General features: G+C 46.2%; 1 protein-coding gene across 1 annotated transcript in view; it reads right to left on the reverse strand.

Moving 5' to 3' along the window:
* Positions 1-489: 489 nt before the first annotated feature.
* Positions 490-23,781, reverse strand: part of LOC137312245 (E3 ubiquitin/ISG15 ligase TRIM25-like) — a 31,761-nt gene continuing 8,469 nt past the window's right edge. The window contains exons 3-6 of the mRNA XM_067978865.1: positions 23,461-23,691; positions 15,846-15,868; positions 14,691-14,890; positions 490-5,281 (exon numbers count right to left, since the gene is read on the reverse strand). Of these exons, the coding sequence (XP_067834966.1) occupies positions 4,752-5,281; positions 14,691-14,890; positions 15,846-15,868; positions 23,461-23,691 (984 nt within the window). The 3' untranslated portion in view covers positions 490-4,751. The remainder of the gene's footprint in view (positions 5,282-14,690; positions 14,891-15,845; positions 15,869-23,460; positions 23,692-23,781) is intronic.

A 23,781-nucleotide genomic window follows, 5' to 3' on the forward strand; every position in this document is an offset into this window, starting at 1 on the left:
CCGGGTCGAACTTCACAATCCCCTCTTGAATTTGGACTTGGGTGTGGGAACCAGGTCCCACGTTCCCCTCCCCCTCCCCCCACTCTCCTCCCCCCTCACTTCCCCCCACTCTTGCTGGCAAAAACACACTGTTACTCTTCCCTCTCTCTCTTTCCCATGCTTTGAACAAGTTGATATTACAGCATCTGATGTTTACAACAGCTTCTCACAGACTTTCAAGGCCTTGCATCTGTCTTACCTTTAACCTTCGAGACAATCTGCTGAATAAGACTTTTCCAATGTGGTCAACCTTCCCATCATGCCGCCTTGAACAGTCAGTTTAACCGTTCCTTTGTTGAATTAATACTTTTAACTAAACTCAGCTCCTTTAGCAGGTAATTAATAACTGGTATTGAAAGTCCAAAATCCTTTAGTCGCCCCTCAAGTGAGTGTGAGATCGAATAACTCACTTTAACCCATTCATTGAATCTGAATTGCACTCACCACAGATAAGGTTAAACATTGTTACAAGAAGTTTAATCACCGTGACATTTACACAAAGTTCTTTCAAATACGACAAATGAGAAAGAAAAGTGTTAAATCATAACAAGCTGTATAATAACAAAAAGCAGAGACATGATTTTCACCCAAGGATGCTGTCCCACATTATAGACGACCTCCCTCCATTCACGAAGGAATTGGTACTCAGTAAATTAATGGGACTCAAGGCGGATAAATCCCCCTGGACCTGATGGCTTACATCCTCGGGTCTTGAGGGAAGTGGCAGTGGGGATTGTGGATGCTTTGGTAATAATTTTCCAAAATTCCCTGGACTCGACAAAGGTCCCAGCAGATTGGAAAACTGCTAATGTAACACCCTTATTTAAAAAGGGTAGTAGGCAGAAGGCTGGAAATTATAGACCAGTTAGCCTAACATCTGTGGTGGGTAAAATTTTGGAGTCTATTATTAAGGAGACAGGAGCTGAACATTTGGATAAACATAATTTAATCGGACAAAGTCAGCATGGCTTTACGAAGGGGAAGTCATGTCTGACAAATTTGCTTGAGTTCTTTGAGGACATAACGGACAGGGTGGATAAAGGGGAACCAGTGGACGTAGTGTATTTAGACTTCCAGAAGGCATTCGACAAGGTGCCACATAAAAGATTATTGCTCAAGATAAAGAATCACTGGATTGGGGGTAATATTCTGGCATGGGTGGAGGATTGGTTATCTAACAGGAAGCAGAGAGTTGGGATAAATGGTTCATTCTCGGACTGGCAACCAGTAGCCAGTGGTGTTCCGCAGGGGTCGGTGCTGGGTCCCCAACACTTTACAATCTATATTAATGATTTGGAGGAGGGGACCGAGTGTAACATATCAAAGTTTGCAGATGATACAAAGATGGGAGGGAAAGTAGAGAGTGAGGAGGACGTAAAAAACCTGCAGGGGGATATAGACAGGCTGGGTGAGTGGGCGGAGATTTGGCAGATGCAATACAATTTTGGAAAATGTGAGGTTATGCACTTTGGCAGGAAAAATCAGAGAGCAAGTTATTATCTCAATGGTGAGAAACTGGAAAGTACTGCAGTACAAAGGGATCTGGGGGTCCTAGTGCAAGAAAATCAAAAAGTTAGTATGCAGGTGCAGCAGGTGATCAATAAGGCCAACGGAATGTTGGCTTTGATTGCTAGGGGGATAGAATATAAAAACAGGGAGGTATTGCTGCAGTTATATAAGGTATTGGTGAGACCGCATCTGGAATACTGCATACAGTTTCGGTGTCCATACTTAAGAAAAGACATACTTGCTCTCGAGGCAGTACAAAGAAGCTTCACTCGGTTAATCGCGGGGATGAGGGGGCGGACATATGAGGAGAGGTTGAGTAGATTGGGACTGTACTCATTGGAGTTCAGAAGAATGAGAGGCGATCTTATTGAAACATATAAGATTGTGAAGGGGCTTGATCGGGTGGATGCGGTAAGGATGTTCCCAAGGATGGGTGAAACGAGAACTAGGGGGCATAATCTTAGAATAAGGGGCTGCTCTTTCAAAACTGAGATGAGAAACTTCTTCACTCAGAGGGTCGTAGGTCTGTGGAATTTGCTGCCCCAGGAAGCTACATCATTAAATAAATTTAAAACAGAAATAGACAGTTTCCTAGAAGTAAAGGGAATTAGGGGTTACGGGGAGCGGGCAGGAGATTGGACATGAATTTAGATTTGAGGTTGGGATCAGATCAGCCATGATTTTATTGAATGGCGGAGCAGGCTCGAGGGGCCGATTGGCCTCCTCCTGCTCCTATTTCTTATGTTCTTATGGTTCCCCAGGGGTCGAGGTCCCCTTTTCAATGTCAGCATTACGTTGTTTCGAATGCTCTGTCAGTCTATCAATATTAGGGGTTTTAAACTACAGAAGTAATCTAAGAAAGTGGTTTCCCTCATTACTTCTCAGTCTTAATCTTCAACACCCTCCCCCCCCCCCTCCTTTGTGGGATCCTGGGGCCTTATCTAAGGTCCTCATCCTGTGAGCATCACAGACCGATCTCCAGCCGTTTGCTCTTCGAATCTAAGTTTCATTTGGTTAATATTACACACCATGACACAGACAAAGAAAATCATAATACATTGTACAGAAAACTACAGAAACTTGGCTCCCCCCAAATACTACCATATTATCAAGTAATCTTGGACTTAAAAGATCCTCCAGCTCTCCTTTTTACCATTATCCATCTTGTGGATAATTCTGGCTCAGTATTATTTCTCCCCGGCCCTCAGTTGTCCCAATTTCATCGTTAACTCAAAGGAACCCAAACCTGAATTTTGGAAATCCAAATTCTATGTCCGTCTTTACTTTAATTTCAATCCCTCTGATCGGGACCAGTGTGTTTAACACTATCCTGATTGTTTCATTAACTAGTCGGTTTCTCTATGGAGCATGTGTCAGTGCCTTGATTACCAAGTGTAAATCAGTAGTGATCCAGTATCTGTCCTCACTCTCCTGAGCACATTAACCATTTCATGTAGTGGTGTTGTCAACGTGACTGAGCATGTCTGAGACCCGTCCTTCAGGGCAACTCCATCATGCATTCCACAGACGAGTTGCCTCACGTGCAAAATATCACATTTACACACACAGCAGTTTCCCAAAATCACACCGAACGTGACATCAAATACAAGCCATTCCTGTGCTTTCAGGCTATCTGATCAACAGATCGGGGGGTGTCTGGAGGTCTTTGCTCATCTCCCCCTGCATGGTCCCGATGTCTCGGGTAGAGCCCAGGTTATAAAATATTCTTCTCACTGTTCAGTATAACAACCATCTCCAAGAGAAAGCTATCAATTAACGATTGTTAACTCCCCTTTCCTGACTTTCACTGGATTGTGTATTGATTCCTGATTGATGCCCTTTGGGGGTTGTTCCCAGGTGATCTTTGTTTCTCACCGGTCACTCACACATCGTTTTCCTGACCCTTTGGTTTTGGTTATCACAAAATGTCCCATTATCACCCATGACCACCTGGGACGCTGATTGTAGACCCCAATTGGTGGGGCAATTTTCCTGTTGAAATCTCACACACTCAGTCACCTCCTCGTGTCTAATTAAGTTAAACATCCCATAATATTCCCATTTCATGTTGGTTGTGAGCCCTGGAGGAACCTGACTGTCCAATAAACTAAAAATCACCACCCCATAAAACATAAATTAAAAGTTCCCAGTCTGGTCCAATGAATCAATACATTTACTTAGTTTCGGACAGATGTGTTACCCCCCTGGGCAGTCCCAGAAGCTCTCAGCGATGCCCAGGAGACCCCGGGGGTGAAATTAGTCTCTGGTGTTAGTGCAACACGGGCGATAGTGAATGGACAGCCCATTTTACACCCACACCATTTTCTTTCCCACTGAAGTCAGTGTAACTCGGGCTGTCGATTCACCATCGCTGTTTGGAGCGACCGTCAAAGAACAATTTCAAACCCCAGCCTCAGATTTTCACAGCAGCACTTTAAAGGGACCGTGCCCTGTCACTGCCATTCACGACTGAGATTAATACAGTCGTGCCCTGTCACTACAGTTCACTACTGAGATTAATAGTCGTGCCCTGTCACTGCCATTCACTACTGAGATTAATACAGTCGTGCCCTGTCACTACAGTTCACTACTGAGATTAATAGTCGTGCCCTGTCACTGCCATTCACTACTGAGATTAATACAGTCGTGCCCTGTCACTACAGTTCACTACTGAGATTAATAGTCGTGCCCTGTCACTACCATTCACTACTGAGATTAATGCAAGTCGTGCCCTGTCACTACCATTCACTACTGTGATTAATGCAGTTGTGCCCTATCACTACGATTCACTACTGTGATTAATTCAGTCGTGCCCTGTCACTACTATAATTCACTACTGTGATTAGTGCAGTCGTGCCTGCCGTAATTCTGATTCACTACTGTGATTAATACCACGACAATTCTGCAACTAAAGTGGTAAAATTCTACAACTGAAGGAGACAATTAATTGGAACGCTACGAATTACAAGCAAACTCACCAAAAGCAGCTATTTTTAGCTTTAGTGACCGACCCTCACAAAGAAAATCACAAAGACCCCGGATCCTTGAAAGGGCAGTCCTGGAAGTGACATCATCAGAAGGGCACTCCTGGAAATGACATCATTAGAGGGGCACTCCTGGAAATGACATCATTAGAGGGGCAGACCTGGAAGTGACAGCAGTCCTGAAGAGGAAGTGACATCACTGAGTCTGAACTATCAGGATTAATTTAACAGTTTTAGGGATGTTTTTTTCCAACAATAAAATGCCGGAAACACGGGTTCAGTGAATGTGGTTTGAAATGTGTGTAAATGTGTCAGTGAGTCAGTGACCCGGTGAAATGACACAGTCCCGGCCTCGTAATCCAACTGAACTCGGATCCGGCTCTTAGACGGGATCAGTGGGAGGCGAGTGAAGTGGGAATTGTGACCGGTTCTGAGAGAAACACCAAACAAACCATAACATAAACACCAGGATTTATTGCTGTTCCCGAGACCAGACTCTCCCCCCTCTCTCTCTGCGCTCCCACACACAATCCCTATTCTGCAGAGATTCCCATCAGTCTCCACATCCCAGGAATGGGATCCTGAGGAGAAACTCTGGGAGCAGAGGACTTGGGGATCGTCTTTAAACCTCTCTGGGTGAGGTGGGTAGGGCTGTTTCTGTTTAGTCTGTGTTACTGATCTCAGATCATCCGACAGAACCAAGTTCCAGTTTGCTGTCTTTGGATCCAGGCTCATCGCTGACCTTTGCCCTGGAGAGGAGAGAAGAGATTGGTCAGACAGGGTTATTCCACTCCCATCAATGATTGACAGCTGCAGGGTGGGAGTGTCAGTATTTCCCAGACACCGTCAGCCCCATATCACCTCTCAGACTGTGTTCATCCCCTGTTAAATAAATGGCCTTTGATCAGAATCCCTGTAAAATAGCAGTGTGTGGGTCCCAGTGCTGTACACTCAGTGCAAACACTGCAGTGGAGACACACAGTAGCAGTCAGTTTAATCACACAAGCCCCTGGCACTGTGCACACGTTCTCCCAGACACAACGGAGGGGATTCATCAGCACACAACACATCCCACAGACTCACAGTTACAGCCCCACAATCTCAGCACTGGCTGTACTGGGAATACACAGCTCACAGGAGTGTGTCCTGGGCTCTCTCCCTCCTGTTACTGTTCCATCCTAAATACAGGAGTGTGCCCCAGGCTCTCTCCCTCCCGTTACTGTCCCATCCTGAATACAGGAGTGTGGCCTGGACTCTCTCCCTCCCGTTACTGTTCCATCCTGAATACAGGAGTGTGCCCTGGGCTCTCTCCCTCCTGTTACTGTCCCATCCTCAATACAGGAGTGTGCCCTGGGCTCTCTCCCTCCTGTGACTGTCCCATCCTGAATACAGGAGTGTGCCCTGGGCTCTCTCCCTCCTGTGACTGTTCCATCCTCAATACAGGAGTGTGCCCTGGGCTCTCTCCCTCCTGTGACTGTCCCATCCTGAATACAGGAGTGTGCCCTGGGCTCTCTCCCTCCTGTTCCTGTTCCATCCTGAATACAGGAGTGTGCCCTGGGCTCTCTCCCTCCTGTTACTGTTCCATCCTCAATGCAGGAGTGTGCCCTGGGCTCTCTCCCTCCTGTTACTGTCCCATCCTGAATACAGGAGTGTGCCCTGGGCTCTCTCCCTCCTGTTACTAGTGTAGATGAAAACATAAAATTACAAAGCGATATTGATAGATCAGGTGAATGGGCAAAACTGTGGCAAATGGAATTCAATGTAGACAAATGTGAGGTCATCCACTTTGGATCAAAAAAGGATAGAACAGGGTACTTTCTAAATGGTAAAAAGTTAAAAACAGTGGATGTCCAAAGGGACTTCGGGGTTCAGGGACATAGATCATTGAAGTGTCCTGAACAGGTGCAGAAAATAATTAAGAAGGCTAATGGAATGCTGGCCTTTATATCTAGAGGACGAGAGTACAAGTTATGCTGCAGCTATACAAAACCCTGGTTTGACCGCACCTGGAGTACTGTGAGCAGTTCTGGGCATCGCACCTTCGGAAGGACATATTGGCCTTGGAGGGAGTGCAGCGTGGGTTTACTAGAATGATACCCGGACTGCAAGGTTTAAGTTACGAGGAGAGATTACACAAATTGGGGTTGTATTCTCTGGAGTTTCGAAGGTTAAGAGGTGATCTGATCGAAGTTTATAAGATATTAAGGGGAACAGATAGGGTGGATAGAGAGAAACTGTTTCCGCTGGTTGGGGATTCCAGGAGTTGGGGGCACAGTCTAAAAATTAGAGCCAGACTTTTCAGGAGCGAGATTAGAAAACATCTCTGCACACAAAGGGTGGTTGAAGTTTGGAACTCTCTTCCGCAAACGGCAATTGATACTAGCTCAATTGCTAAATTTAAATCTGAGATAGATAGCTTTTTGGCAACCAAAGGTATTAAGGGATATGGGCCAAAGGCAGGTATATGGAGTTAGATCACAGACCAGCCATGATCTTATCAAATGGCGGAGCAGGCACGAGGGGCTGAATGGCCTACTCCTGTTCCTATGTTCCTATGTACTGTTCCATCCTGAATACAGGAGTGTGCCCTGGGATCTCTCCCTCCTGTTACTGTTCCATCCTGCTCACAGCTCTCATTAAAGTCTCCATTAGTTTCCACACAGCAGTGAGAATTCAGTGGTGAATTGAGATGAATCTGATGTTCCTTCTGTACATGAAACTGTTGCTCCCTGTTCACTCTGAATTCACCAACACTCCCTCTGGCCCTGGGTCTCAGACTCGGACCAGTTCCGAGCTGCGAGGAGGGAACAGGTGCAGGAACTCGACCCTCGAATCCCTCGCACTAAACCCTGACTGAAGAAACATCACCGAGAAAAAAAAGGTTAAACAGAAATTATGAACAGTGTGATCCCCTGTGATATAAACACACCTTGGAATATTCCCACTCCCCCTGATCCCTGTCGACTGCTCGATGACTATCCCTGGGACAGGGACTGCCCCTGTTGAACTGATTCAACCCCCTCCCCGGAGCACAGATACTGACAGCCCTGTGAGGGACAGTGTCCCTTTAAGAGACACTCTGATTGACAGTGTGTAACCCCGCCCCTACCTGACCCATGGTGGGTGAAGCTTTGGCCCATTCCAGTGAGGAATGTTTAAAGCAGGTGTCACTGACGACTGAGGATTAATCTCAGGCTCCTGATCCACACACACAGGGACCTGAGATTAAAGTTCGGGGATGTTCCCAGCTGTCTGAACACAACTAACCCGACCTGCTAACTGGCCATAACTTTCCAAACATCCGGAGATACGGGGGGTGGTGCCAGAGGACTGGAGAATCACAAATGTTCCACCCTTGTTCAAAAGAGGGTGTAAGGATAAACCCAGCAACTATTGGCCAGTCAGTTTAATCTCAGTGGTGGGGAAACTTTTAGAACCGATAATCCGGGACAGAATTAACAGTCACTTGGTCAAGTGTGGATTGAATAGGGAAAGCCAGCACGGAATTGTCAAAGGCAAATCGTGTTTAACTAACCTGATAGAGCTTTTTGATGAGGTAACAGGGAGGGTAGATGAGGGTAATACAGTTGATGTGATGTATATGGACTTCCAAAAGGCATTTGATAAAGTGCCGCACGGTAGGCTTATCATCAAGATTGCGGCCCATGGAATAAAGGGGGCAGTGAAAACATGGATACAGAATTGGCTGAGTGACAGGAAACAGAGAGTAGTGGTGAACGGTTGTTTTTCGGACTGGAGGGAGGTGTGCAGTGGTGTTCCCCAGGGGTTGGTGCTGGGACCACTACTTTTCTTGATAAATCTTCTTCTTTGGCAGTCCCTCAGGGTCGAGGATGACTTGCTTCCACTCCGGGAGGGTGGGTTCTGCGGTGGCTGAATAGTCCAATCCTGGAGCCGCAGACTCTGCCACAGGTGGGGCAGGTAGTGTTTGATAAGGTGGGTGGGTGAGACGCTCTGGATTCTGTGCGCTCTTTTTGCTGCTTACGCTTGGCCTCCGCGTGCTCCACTCGGTGACGCTCGAGGTAATTGGCGCCTTCGTGGATGCTTCTTCTCAAGTTTGGGTGTTTTAGGGCAAGCGATTCCCACGTGTCAGTGGGGATGTTGCATTTTTTTAGGGAGGCTTTGAGAGTGTCCGTCTCGCGTTTCCTCTGCCCTCCCAGTGATCGCCTGCCATTGCGGAGCTCGGAGTAGAGCACTTGTTTAGGGAATCTTGTGTCGGGCATGCGGACAATGTGGCCCCGCCCAGCGCAGCTGGTTGAGCGTGACCAGTGCCTCGATACTGGGGATATTAGCCTGGGAGAGAACGCTCACGTTGGTGCGTCTATCCCGCCAGTGGATTTGCAGGATTTTGCAGAGGCAACGTTGGTGATATCTCTCCAGTGATTTGAGGTGTCTGCTGTACATTGTCCATGTTTCTGATGTGTACAGGAGGGCGGGGACCACGGCTGCTCTGTAGACCATGAGTTTGGTGCTGGATTTGAGGTCTCGGTCTTCGAACACTCTGTTCCTCAGGTGTCACTGGCGCATTGGAGTCGATGTTGAATTTTATCATCGATGTCTGCTCGCACCGAGAGGAGGCTCCCGAGGTATGGGAAATGATCCACACTGTCCAGAGGCTCACCGTGGATCTTGATGGTCGGGGGGCAGTGTTGTGTGGCAGGAGCGGGCTGGGAGAGGACCGTTGTTTTCGGGATGTTTAGCCCGAGTCCCATTCTCTCATACACCTCGGTGAATGCATCGACGATGGTTTGTAGCTCGGCCTCTGAGTGTGCGCACACGCTGGCATCGTCTGCGTACTGCAGCTCGATGACAGAAGTTGGGGTGGTCTTGGTTCTGGCCTGGAGGTGTCGAAGGTTGAACAGTTTCCCGCTTGTCCTGTAGGTTAGCTCCACTCCGGCGGGGAGCTTCATGGTGATGGGGTGGAGTGTCGCGCGCTAAAGATCATGTCCATTGTGCCTCTTGACGGGCGGAAGCCGCATTGAGACTCAGGGAGGAGCTCTTCGGCCACTGGAAGGAGGCGGTTGAGGAGGATTCTCGCGATGACCTTTCCCGTGGTGGACAGTAGGGAAACCCCTCTGTAATTTCCGCAGTCGGACCTATCTCCTTTCTTGAAGATGGTCACAATTACGGCGTCTGAGATCTCCCAGCATGCTCTCTTCCTTGCAGACAAGTGTGATAAGGTCGTGTATTCATGTCAAGAGTGCATCTCCGCCGTGTTTTCGTACTTCAGCGGGGATTCCATCAGCACCGGGGACATTGTTGTTTTTCAGCTGTCGAATGGCTTTTTTGACATCACGGCGGGCTGGGGTTGAGCTGAGATGGTGGTGGGTAGCGTGTTGCGGGATGGTGTCGAGGACTGGGTCTTGGTTGAGGAGGTCCTCGAAGTGCTCTCTCCAGCGGGCGTTGACTGCCTCTCTGTCTTTGATGAGCGCCTCTCCATGTTTGGCTCTCAGTGGGGTAGGTCCCTGGGTACTCGGACCGTGAATGGCTTTAATTGCGCTGAAGAAGCCGCGCACGTCGTGGTTGTCAGCGAGTTGCTGAGTCTCCTGCGCTCTTTCCACCCACCATCTGTTCTTTAGGTCACGGGTTCTTTGTTGCACCTCGGCCTTCAGTTGCCTGGAGGCTTGTTTCCTCTCACTCGAGTTTTGGTGGAGCTGCCAATTCATTTACGGTCTAAGAGATCCTGGATCTCCTGATCATTCTCGTCGAACCAGTCTTGGTGTTTCCTGGTCGAGAGACCGAGCGTCTCCTCGCAGGTGCTGACTATGGTGGCTTTTAGGGCGGACCAGACGCTGTGGGCACTCTGCGACTCTGGATCATTGGTCGTCGCCAGATTGGTTGTAAGGCGACGGCTGAGTCGGTCTTTCTTCTCAGGGTCTTTGAGTCCAGCGACATTAAGTCTCCTGCGGCAGAGTTTTTTCTGCCGCTGCCGGTTTGGGGCCAGGTTGATGGAGATGGTAGAGTGGATTAGTCGGTGGTCAGTCCAGCAGTCGTCGGCTCCAGGCATGGCGCGGGTGATGCGGACATCTTTGCGGTCCCTCGCTCGGACCATGATGTGGTCTATTAGGTGCCAGTGCTTAGAGATACTTTCCTTGATATATATTCATGACTTGGGTGTAGAGGGGACAATTTCAAAATTTGCAGATGACACAAAACTTGGAAGGGTAGTAAACAGTGAGGAGGATAGTGATAGACTTCAAGAGGTATAGACAGGCAGGTGGCCTGGGCGGACATGTGGCATGAAATTTAACGCAGAAAAATGCAAAGTGATACATTTTAGTAGGAAGAATGAGGAGAGGCAATATAAACTAGAGGGCACAACTCTAAAAGGGGTACAGGAACAGGGATGAGGGACTTTAGTTACGTGGATAGGCCAGAGAAGCTGGGGTTGTTCTCCTTGGAACAGAGATGGTTGCGCGGAGATTTGATAGAGGTATTCAAAATCATGAAGGGTCGAGACAGAGTAAATAGAGAGAAACTGTTCCCATTGGCGGAAGGGTCAAGAATGAGAGGACATAGATTTAAGGTGATTGGCAAAAGAACCAAAGGTGATATGAGGAAAAACTTTTTTACACAGCGAGTGGTTAGGATCTGGAATGCACGGCCCGAGGGGGTGGTGGAGGCAGATTCAATCATGGCCTTCAAAAGGGAACTGGATAACTACTTGAAAGGAAAAAATCTGCAGTGATACAGGGAAAGGGCAGGGGAACGGGACCAGCTGGATTGCTTTTGCATAGAGCCGGCGTGAACTCGATGGGCCGAACGGCCTCCTTCCGTGCTGTAACCTTTCGATGATTCTATACTGGCAGTCCCCTATAGAATCATAGAATCTTACAGCACAGAAGGAGGCCATTCAGCCCATCGTGCCTGTGCCGGCTCTTTGACCCACTTCCCTGCCCTTTCCACATAGCCCTGCAAATTTTTCCTTTTCAAGTATTTATCTGATTCCCTTTTGAAAGTTATTATTGAATCTGCTTCCACCGCCCTTTCAGGCAGCGCATTCCAGATCAGAACAACTCGTTGTGAAAGAAATTCTCCAAATCTCCCCTCTGGTTCTTTTGCTGTTTACCTTAAATCTGTGTCCTCTGGTTACCGACCCTCCTGCCATTGGAAACAGTTTCTCACTCTCTACTCTATGAAAATCACTCAAAATTTTGAACTCCGCTATTAAATCTGCCCTTAACCTTCTCTGCACTCAGGATAAATGAGCAGATAATGGAGAGCAAGTTGGCAACAAAACAGAAAACAGAGAGTAGGGATTAAGGGTAGTTACTCAGACTGGCAAAAGGTGGGAAGTGGTGTTCCACAGGGATCGGTGCTGGGACCACTGTTGTTCACAATTTACATTAATGATTTGTATTCGGGAATCGGAAGCACAATTTCAAAATTTGCGGATGACACCAAATTGGGGGGTGTAGTTAATACAAAGAAAGAATGTGACAAAATACATGAGGACATTAATAAACTTACAGAGTCGGCTGTAATTGGCAAATTAATTGCAATTTAGATAAGTGTGAGGTGGTGCATTTTGGTAGGAAGAATAAAGAGGCCACGAACTGCTTGTTCAATAAGAGTCTAAATGGGGTAGAGGAGCAAAGGGATCTGGGGGTACAGACACACAAATCACTAAAAGCAGCGACACAGGTTAATCAGGCCATAAAAAGGCAAATCAAGCACTGGGGTTCATTTCTAGATGGGTAGAATTGAAAAGCAAAGAAGTTATGTTAAACTTACATAGAATCTTGGTTAGACCACACTTGGAGTATTGTGAACAGTTCTGGTCTCCATATTATCAATAGGATATAGAGGCATTGGAGAGGGTGCAAAAAAAGATTCACAAGGATGATATCAGAACTGAGAGGATAAACTTATCAGGAAAGGCTGAACAGGCTGGGATTCTTTACTCTAGAAAAGAGAAGGCTGAGGGGCGACCTGATCGAGGTTTTTAAGATAATGAAAGGGTTTGATAGGGTAGACGTAGAGAAAATGTTTCCACTTGTGGGGGAGTCCAAAACTAGAGGTCATAAGTACAAAATAGTCGCTAATAAATCCAATAGGGAATTCAGGAGAAACCTCTTTCCCCAGAGAGTGGTGAGAATGTGGAACTCACCACCACAAGGAGCAGTTCAGGCAAATAGCACAGATGTATTTAAGAAGAAGCTCGATAAACACATGATGGAGAAAGGAATAGAAGGGTATCCTGATTGGGTGAGATGAAGTAGGGAGAGGGGAGGCCCGTGTGGAGCATAAACTCCGGCATGGACCAGTTGGGCCGAATGGCCTGTTTCTGTGCTGTAGACTTGATGTAACTCGATGTAAAGAGAACAATCCCAGTTTCTCTCATCTCTCCACATAACTGAGGTCCCTCATCCCTGTACCATTCCAGGACATCTCCTCTGCACCCTCTCCAAGGCCTCGACATCAATAGCATTACATAGAATGTACAGCACAGAAACAGGCCATTCGGCCCAACTGGTCCATGCTGGTGTTATGCTCCACACGAGCCTCTTCCCTCCGACTTGATTTAACCCTTTCAGTGTATCCTTCTATTCCTTTCCCCCTCATGTGTTTATCGAGCTTCCCCTTAAATGTATCTGTGTCTTCACCTCAACTATTCCATGTGGGAGCGAGTTCCACATTCTCACCACTCTCTCAGTGAAGAAGATTCTCCTGAGTTCCCTATTGGATTTATTAGTGACTATCTTATATTTATGACCCCTAGTTTTGGTCTCCCCACAAGTGTAAACATCTTCCTTACGTCTACCCTATCAAACCCTTTCATAATCTGAAAGACCTCTATCAGGTCACCCCTCAGCCTTCTCTTTTCGAGAGAAAAGAGCCCCAGCCTATTCAACCTTTCCTGATGGGTATAATCTCGCAGTTCTGGTATCATCCTTGTGAATCTTTTTTGCACATTATCCAGTGCCTCTGGATCCTTTTTATAATATGGAGACCAGAACTGTGCACCGTACTCCAAGTGTGGTCTATCCAAGGTACATGGAGACCAGAACAGTGCACAGTATAGAATCATAGAAAAGTTACGGCACAGAAGGAGGCTATTCGGCCCATCGTGTCCACGCCGACCGAAAATGAGCCACCCAGCGTAATCCCACTTTCCAGCACTTGGCCCGTAGACTTGTAGTTACGACACTTCAGGTGCACATCCTGGTACTTTTTAAATGAGTTGAGGGTTTCTGCCTCTACCACCCTCGCAGGCAGTGAGTTCCAGACCCCCATCGCCATTGGGTGAAATTGTTTTCCTCAGCTCCTGTCTAATCCTTCTACCAATCAGTTTAATCTATGTCCCCTGGTTATTGACCTCTCTGCGAAGGGAAACAGGTCCTTCCTATCCACTCTATCAAGCCTTCTCATAATTTTGTACACCTCAGCCTCCTCTGTTCCAAAGAGAACAACCCCAGCCTGTCCAATCTTTCCCTTGAGCGAAAATTCTCCAGTCCTGGCAACATCCTTGTAAATCTCCTCTGTACTCTCTCCAGTGCAATTACATTCTTCCTGTGATGTGGAGACCGGAACTGTGCACAGTGCTCCAAGTGTGGTCTAACCAAGGTATATGGAGACCAGAACTGTGCACAGTGCTCCAAGTGTGGTCTAACCAAGGTATATGGAGACCGGAACTGTGCACAGTGCTCCAAGTGAGGTCTAACCAAGATATATGAAGACCGGAACTGTGCACAGTGCTCCAAGTGAGGTCTAACCAAGGTATATGGAGACCAGAACTGTGCACAGTGCTCCAAGTGAGGTCTAACCAAGATATATGAAGACCGGAACTGTGCACAGTGCTCCAAGTGAGGTCTAACCAAGGTATATGGAGACCAGAACTGTGCACAGTGCTCCAAGTGAGGTCTAACCAAGGTATATGGAGACCAGAACTGTGCACAGTGCTCCAAGTGTGGTCTAACCAAGGTTTGATACAAGTTTAACATAACTTCCCCACTTCTCCATTCAGATGTCCTCAGTGCACACCGCCTTCCTCCTCTTTCAGTCCAATCAGTATATTGATCGTAATCCCCTTGGAAATCTTATTTTAATGATTCAATAACAGTTTCTTCATGTCTCAGACAAGCCCAGCCAACAGCAATCATCTCGAACCTGAGGGCTTTAATCTAAGTGCCTCCTCACCTCTTGAAATTCTTAACCTTGACATCTCTCCTAAAGTGTGGTGCCCAGAATTGGAGAAAAGCTGCACGTTTTTCCTTATCATTCCCAATATGTCTGAGTGGTACTTTTCCGATCCATTCAGGATAAGTTGAGATATTTTGGACAGGTTCAGGGTGAGCGCTGGAACATCTGGGTCTGTGACTCTCTGAGTCTCAGTCACTCTGTAATGAAAGAGGAGAGAATGTTTTTATCAGTGGGGACATTTCAGATCAGAAACCCAAAGGGGAACGAGTGATCAGTGCAACAACCTGCACCCCTTCTAATGCTCGTACTGACACCCCGCAGCAACCCATCCTGAGAAAGGCAGAATCCCGGGATTTGCAGTCTCCCTGCATTCACACTGATCTCCAAACGAGCAGTGGGATCCTGGTTTGCTGTCACTTCAGCTCAGTTTGTGATTTTCAAAGCCGTCTGTGTTCAGTCCAGTTTCTCTGTACTGGAGTCCTTATCTTTCCATTATTAATAATTATTATTATCCCGAGGGTCTCCAGTCTGTGCTCCCCCCTCTCTGCAGGAACACACTCACTACGATCATGTGAAGTGAGGAGAGGAGAAGGAACAGCCTCCCAGGGACCTGGGATCGGTGGGATTCCCTCACAGAGTGTCCAGTCACACTGACATCACTGGGACATTTCAGCACACACTCATTTCTCTGTTAGTGGATAGAATGAGCCAATCACAAGACATTTTACTGTCACTCTGACACTGGGGCCTGCCCCTCTCCTCATTTCTCCATGGGCTGGTTGATAGAACAAGCCAATCACACAGCGCTTCCTGACCCAATGGAATAAAGCTGTCACTGACACACATGGAGCCTTTAGGAAGCCTCGGTTAGATACAGGTCACTGCAGGTTTCTCTCACTCTCAATTCCTGTCTAACAGGTTCCTGAGAAGCTCGACACACCGATGGAACAGCCCATCTCACTCCCATTTCCCACAGGCTGCCTGAGCCAAGAACCCCTCAAACCACAGTTAAACATCACTCAATATTCACCCCATTTGAAAGCCCCTGATCTGGGGAGGTTTCCAAGCGGTGATTCTACTTTCACTCTTCTCCCAGATACAGGTGAAGGTTCCCTATCAGCAGCAGGTACTGTATGACTGAGAGGAACTTACCTGGAAAGGAGCTGCTTCGAGTTCTGTGAATAAAGAGAGGAGATCAAATCAGTCAATAGAATCATAGAATCATACTGCACAGGAGGAGGCCATTCGGCCCATTGTGCCTGTGCCGGCTCTTTGAAAGAGCTATCCAATTAGTCCCACTCCCCCTGCTCTTTCCCCATAGGCCTGCAAATTTTTCCCCTTCAAGTATTTATCCAATTCCCTTTTGAAAGTTATTATTGAATCTGCTTCCACCGCCCTTTCAGGCAGCGCATTCCAGATCAGAACAACTCATTCTGTAAAAACAATTCTCCTCATGCTGCCTCTGGTGCTTCTACCAATTACCTTAAATCTGTGTCCTCTGGTTACCGACCCTCCTGCCAGTGGTAACAGTTTCTCCTTATTTACTGTATCGAAACCCTTCATGATTTGAACACCTCTATTAAATCTCCCCTTAACCTTCTCTGCTCTGAGGAGAACAATCCCAGTTTCTCCAGTCTCTCCACATAACTAAAGTCCCTCATCCCTGGTCCCATTCCAGTAAATCTCCTCTGCACCCTCTCTAAGGCCTTCACATCCTTCCTAAAGTGCGGTGCGCAGAATTCGACACAATACTCCAGCTGGGACCTAACCATGTGATTTATAAAGGTTTAGAATAACTTCCTTGCTTTTGTACTCCAAGCCTGTTTATAAAGCCCAGGATCTCGTATTCTTTTTTTAACAGCTTGATCAAATTGTCCTGATCACCTTCAAAGATTTCTGTTGATGATTCCCCAGATCTCTCTGTTCCTGCACCCCCTTTAAAATTGGACCATTTAGTTTATATTGCCTCTCCTCATTTTTCCTTCCAAAATGCATCACTTCACACTTCTCTGCATTAAATTGCATCTGCCATGTGTCCGCCCATTTCACCAGTCTGTCCATGTCCTCCTGAAGTCTGTTACTATCCTCCTCACTGTTTACTACATTTCCAAGCTTTGTGTCAGCCACAAACATTGAAATTATGTTCCATATACCCAAGTCCAGGTCATTAATATATATCAAAAAGAGCAGTGGTCCTAATACTGACCCCTGGGGAACACCACTGTAAACTTCCCTCCAATCTGAAAAACAACCGTTCACCACTACTCTCTGCTTTCTGTCCCTGAGCCAATTTTGTATCCATGCTGCCACTGTCCCTTTAATCCCATGGGCATTAATTTTGCTAATAAGTCTTTTATGTGGGCTGCAGAAAAATGCGAAGTGATGCATTTTGGTAGGAAGAACGAGGAGAGGCAATATAAACTAGAGGGCACAACTCTAAAGGGTTACAGGAAGAGAGATCTGGGGGTTTATGTGCACAAATCATTGAAGGTGGCAGGGCAGGTTGAGAAAGTGGTTTGAAAAAGCATACGGGATCCTGGGCTTTACAAATAGAGGCACAGAGCACAAAAGTATGGAAGTCATGATGACCCTTTCTAAAACACTGGAGTATTGTGTCCAGTTCATGGCACCACTCTTTAGGAAAGATGTGAAGGCCTTAGAGAGGGTGCAGAAGAGATTTACTAGAATGATTCCAGGGGTGAGGGGCTTTAGTTACGTGGATAGACTGGAGAAGCTGGGGTTGTTCTCCTTGGAACAGAGATGGTTGCGAGGAGATTTGATAGAGGTATTCAAAATCATGAAGGGTCTAGACAGAGTAAATAGAGAGAAACTGTTCCCATTGGCGGAAGGGTCAAGAACCAGAGGACATAGATTTAAGGTGATTGGCAAAAGAACCAAAGGGGACATGAGGAAAAACTTTTTTACACATCGAGTGGTTCTGATCTGGAATGCACTGCCCGAGGGGGTGGTGGAGGCAGATTCAATCATGGCCTTCAAAAGGGAACTGGATAACTACTTGAAAGGAAAATATTGCAGGGCTACAGGGAAAGGGTGGGGGAGTGTTACTAGCTGGATTGCTCTTGCATAGAGCCGGCGTGGGCTCGATGGGCTGAATGGCCTCCTTCCGTGCTGTAACCTTTCTACGAATCGATGATTCTATGATTTATCATATGTCTTCTGAAAGTCCATATACACAACATCAACTGCACAACCCTCATCAGATCTCTCATTATTTTTAAATCATAGAATCATAGTATGATATAGCACAGAAAGAGGCCATTCAGCCCATCGTGTCTGTGCTGGCTCTTTGGTAGAGCTATCAAATTAGCCTGACTCCCCCATCGCCCTGTAAATTTTACCCCTCCAAGTATTTATCCAATTCCCTTTTGAAAGTTATTATTGAATCTGCTTCCACCGCCCTTTCAGGCAGCACATTCCAGATCATAACAACTCGCTGTGCAAAAAAAATTCTCCTCTTCTCACCTGATTCTTTTCCGATCATCTTAAATACAGAACTTTATAAGACCATAAGAGATAGGAGCAGGAGTCGGCCATTCGGCCCCTTGAACCTGCTCCGCCATTTAATGAGATCATGGCTGATCTGATTTTTACCTCAACTCCACTTTCCCGTCCTTTCCCCATATCCTTTGACTCCCTTGCTGATCAAAATTTGTCCAACTCAGCCTTGAATGTATTCAATGACTCAGCCTCCACAGCTTTTTGGGGTAAAGAATTCCAAAGATTCACGACCCTCTGGGAGAAGAAATTCCTCCTCATTTCCGTCTTAAACGGGCGACCCCTTATTCTGAGACCAAGCCCCCTAGTTTTAGATTCCCCCATGAGGGGTAACATCCTCTCAGCATCTACCCTATCGAGTCCCCTCAGAATCTTGTGTGTTTCAATAAGATCTCCTCTCATTCTTCTAAACTCCAATGAGTACAGACCCAACCTGTTCAATCTTTCCTCATAAGACAAACCTTCCATACCTAGAATCAAACGAGTGAACCTTCTCTGAACTGCCTCCAATGCAAATATGTCTTTCCTTAAATAAGGGCACCAGAACTGTACGCAGTACTCCAGGTGTGGTCTCACCAGCACCCTGTACAGTTGTAGCATGACTCCCCTGCTTTTATACTCCATCCCCCTAGAAGTAAAGGCCAACCTTCTGCCACTGGAAACAGTTTCTCCCTATTTACTCTATCAAAACCCTTCATGATTTTGAACACCTCTGTTAAATCTCCTGTTAACCTTCTCTGCTCGAAGGAGAACAATCCCAGTTTCTTCAGTCTCTCCACATAACTGAAGTCCCTCATCCCTGGTCCCATTCTAGTAAATCTCCTCTGCATCCTCTCTAAGGCCTTGACATCCTTCCTAAAGTGCGGTGCCCAGAATTGGACACAATACTCCAGCTGGGGCCTGACCAGTGATTTATAAAGGTTTAGAATAACTTCTTTGCTTTTGTAATCTATGCCACTGTTTACGTACACCCCCAGGTCTCTCTGTTCCTGCACCCTCTTTAAAATTGTACCATTTAGTTTATTTTGCCTCTCCTCATTCTTCCCACCAAAATACATCACTTCACACTTCTTTGCATTAAATTGCATCTGCCATGTTTCTGCCCATTTCACCAGTCTGTCTATGTCCTCCTGAAGTCTGTTACTATCCTTCACATCGTTTACTACATTTCCGAGTTTCGTGTCATCTGCAAACTTTGAAATTATACCCTCTGCACCCAAGTCCAGGTCATTAATATATCTCAAAAAGAGCAATGGTCCTAATACTGACCCCTGGGGGACACCACTGTAAACTTCCCTCCAGTCTGAAAAACAACCGTTCACCACTACTCTCTGCTTTCTGTCTCTGAGCATATTTCGTGTCCATGCTGCCACTGTCCCTTTAATCCCATGGGCTTCAATTTTGCTGACAAGTTTTCATCGAAGAATTCAATCAAGTTAGTCAGACACGACTTGCCTTTAATAAATCTGTGTTGTCTGTTGTTTATTATCCCATTTTCTTCCAAGTGACAATTAATTTTGTCTCAGATTATTGTCCCTTGAAATTTCCCCACCATCGACGTTAGGCTGACTGGCCTGTAGTTGCCGGGTTTATCCCTCTCCCCTTTTTTGAACGGAGGTGTAACATTTGCAATCCTCCAGTCCTCTGGCAACATTCCCATATCCAAGGAGGATTGAAATATTGTGGCCAGAGCCTCCACTATTTCCACCCTTACTTCCCTCAGCAAACTAGGATGCATCCCACCCGGACCAGGTGACTTTTCTACTTTGAGTGCTGTCAACCCTTTTAGTACTTCCTCTTTATCTATTTTAATCCTCTCCAGTTTCTCTCCCCCCTCCTCCTTTACTGGAAGATTGGCAGCATCCTCTTCTTTACTGAAGACCAATGCAAAGTATTCATTTAGTACCTCAGTCATTCCCTCTGCCTCCACAAGAAGATTTCCTTTTTAAGAACATAAGAAATAGGAACAGGAGTAGGCCATTCGGCCCCTCGAAACTGCTCCGCCATTCAATAAGATCATGGCTGATCTTCGACCTCAACTCCACTTTCCCACTCGATCCCCATATCCCTTGATTCCCCGAGAGTCCAAAAATCTATCCATCTCATCCTTGAATATATTCAATGACTGAGCATCCACAGCCCTCAGGGGTAGAGAATTCCAAAGATTCACAACACTCTAAGTGAAGAAATTTTACCTCATCTTGGTCCTAAATAGGCTAATTTCTCCTTATCTTGAGACTATGCCCTCTCGTTCTCGACTCTCAGCATCTACCCTGTCGAGCCTCTCAGAATCTTATATGTTTCAATGAGATCATCTCTCATTCTTCTAAAATCCACTGACTATAAACTCATTCTACTCAATCTCTCCTCATAAGACAAGCCTCTGACCCCAGAAATCAATCTGGTGAACCTTTGTTGAACCCCCTCGAAGGCAACTGTAACCTTCCTTTGGTATGGAGACTAAAACTGTACATAATTAGTCTCTCACCTTTTAAAAAATATTCTGCTTTTCTATTCTTCCTGCCAAAGTGGATAATTTCACATTTCCCCACATTATACTCCACCTGCCACCGTCTCGCCCATTCACTTAACCTGTCTATATCCATTTGCAGCCTCTTTGCATCCTCCTCACAGCTTACTTTCCACCTATCTTTGTATTGTCAGCAAACTTGGATACATTACACTCGGTCCACTAATCTAATCATTGATATATATTGTAAACAGCTGAGGCCCAAGCACTGATCCTTGCGGCACCCCACTAGTAATAACCTGTCAGCCCGAAAATGACCCGTTTATTCCTACTCTCTGTTTTCTGTCCGTCAAGCAATCCTCAATCCATGCTAATATATTACCCCCAATCACATGAGCCCTAATCTTCTGTGGCACCTTATCAAATGCCTTTTGAAAATCCAAATATACTACATCCACCAGTTCCCCCTCATCTACCCTGCTAGTTACACCCATAAAAAGCTCTAATAGATTTGTCAAACACAAGTTCCCTTTCAAAAACCGTGCTGACTCTGCCTAATCATATTACGATTTTCTAAGTGCCCTGTTACTACGTCCTTAATAATAGATTCTAGGATTTTCTCTACCACTGATGTCAGGCTAACTGGCCTATAGGTCCCTGTTTTCTCTCTCTCTTCTATCTTGAATACGGGGTTTACATTTGCCACCTTCCAATCAACAGGTACCGTTCCAGAATCTAGGGAATTCTGGAAGATCAAAACCAATGCATCCACTATCTCTGCAGTCACCTCTTTCAAAACCCTATGATGTAGGCCATCAGGTCCAGGGGATTCATCAGCTTTTAGTCCCATTAATTTCTCCAGTACTTTTTCTTTACTAATCATAATTACTTTAAGTTCCTCACTCTCATTGGACCCTTGGTTCCCCACTATTTCTGGTATGTTTTTGTCTCTTCAACCGTGAGGACAGATGCAAAATATTAGTTTAACGTCTCTGCCATTTCCTTAATCCCCATTATAATTTCTCCTGTCTCTGCCTCCAAGTGACCCATGTTTACTTTAACTAATCTCTTCCTTGTTACACACCTGTAGAAGCTCTTACAATCTGCTTTTATATTTCTTGCTAGTTTACTCTCATATTCAATTTTCTCCCTCTGCATCAATTTCTTGGTCATCCCTTGTTGATTTCTAAAACCCTCCAAATCCTCGGGCTTACTGCTCGTTTTGGTAACATTGTAAGCCTCTTCTTCTAATCTAATACCATCCTTAACTTCTCTAGATAGCCACGGTTGGATCACTTTTCCTGTGGAGTTTTATGGTCCTTCATCGGCCCCACCTTTCCTTTAAACACCCTTTTACACTTTGTAAGTCTCTAAAAGACTTTATGTTACCCGCTAATCTTTTCTCATACATTATCTTTGCCCCTTTCATTTCCTTTTTCAGTTCTCCTCTGCACTCTCTGTATTCTGTTTGATTCTCTACTGTGATTACTGTCTATTATGAACCTGATGTGGAGATGCCGGTGATGGACTGGGGTTGACAATTGTAAACAATTTTACAACACCAAGTTATAGTCCAGCAATTTTATTTTAAATTCACAAGCTTTCGGAGGCTTCCTCCTTCGTCAGGTGAACGATGTGATCCATTTTCACATCGTTCACCTGAGGAAGGAGGTAGCCTCCGAAAGCTTGTGAATTTAAAATAAAATTGCTGGACTATAACTTGGTGTTGTAAAATTGTTTACTATTATGAACCTGACATTTATCATAAGCCTCCTTTTTATGTTTCATTTTAATCTCTATTTCATCAATTATCCAGGGAGCTCTAGCTCTGGATGCCCTTCCTTTCCCCCTCACAGGAATGTCTCTAGTCTGTAGCCGAACTATCTCCTCTTTGAAGGCCTCCCATTGCTCATTTACTGCTTTACCTGCCAATCTTTGTTTCCAATCCACCTGGGCCAGATCCCTTTTCAACTCACAGAAATTAGCCCTCCTCCAGTTGAGTATTTTTACATTTGATTGTTTCTTGTCCTCTTCCATTACTTTCTAAACCTAATGATATTGTGATCACTGTTTCCCAAATGCTCCCCCACTGAAACATGCTCCACTTGTCCCACTTCATTCCCCAGAACTAGATCGAGCACTGCTTCCTTCCTCGTTGGACTGGAAACATATTGAAGAAAGTTCTCCTGAACACATTTGAGGAATTCCTCCCCCTCTTTGCCCTTTACTCTGTTTTTTCCCCAGTCGATATTCGGATAATTGAACTGCCCCATTATCACTATTCAATTGTTAAAACAACAAACAAATCAAAACCCAATGAAACCAAACCGTGAATTTGGGATTGAGAGTAAAGAGTTCAGTGTATAACAGTAGGTGGGGCCAGTCACAGGAATGGGGAATAATCCAACATTTCACTGCACTCCATCCTGGGGCAGCACCAACACTCCTGGGGCAGGGCTGAGGGGGCAGCACCAACACTCCTGGGGCAGGGCTGAGGGGGCAGCACCAACACTCCCGGGGCAGGGCTGAGGGGGCAGCACCAACACTCCCGGGGCAGGGCTGAGGGGGCAGCACCAACACTCCCGGGGCAGGGCTGAGGGGGCAGCACCAACACTCCCGGGGCAGGGCTGAGGGGGCAGCACCAACACTCCTGGGGCAGGGCTGAGGGGGCAGCACCATTGCTGGGCCCCACCAACAATCTTCAAACAATTCAGCCCTCTCACCAGGCTCACAGAAACGCCCCATTCCCCAGACATGGCCCTGTTTATATTGAAGATGTACCTGAATAAAGGAGAGAGGGTCCCTCTGTTCCAGACTCTGGTATTCTCCATCTATTAATGTCATCTGTTCCATCCTCTTGTTTAATGCTTCAGAACAGCTTCTAATCTGTGAGAGAGCTCGGAGCCCCTCCTCATCGATCAGTTTCAGTGCGTATTCTTCATCTTCTTCCAGCTGTCTCCTCCAGTCAGAGTAGCTCTTCGATAGCTTTCCTTTCAGCTCATTGATTCGTGTCTGAAACCCAAACCAACTCTCATTACAAACGGCCCTTCCACACAGCTCTTACCCTGAGCACACGGCACTTTCCAGGGACGGGACAGTTTG

This window comes from Heptranchias perlo, unplaced genomic scaffold (assembly GCF_035084215.1).
Source record: "Heptranchias perlo isolate sHepPer1 unplaced genomic scaffold, sHepPer1.hap1 HAP1_SCAFFOLD_407, whole genome shotgun sequence".
Classification (NCBI taxonomy): domain Eukaryota; kingdom Metazoa; phylum Chordata; class Chondrichthyes; order Hexanchiformes; family Hexanchidae; genus Heptranchias; species Heptranchias perlo.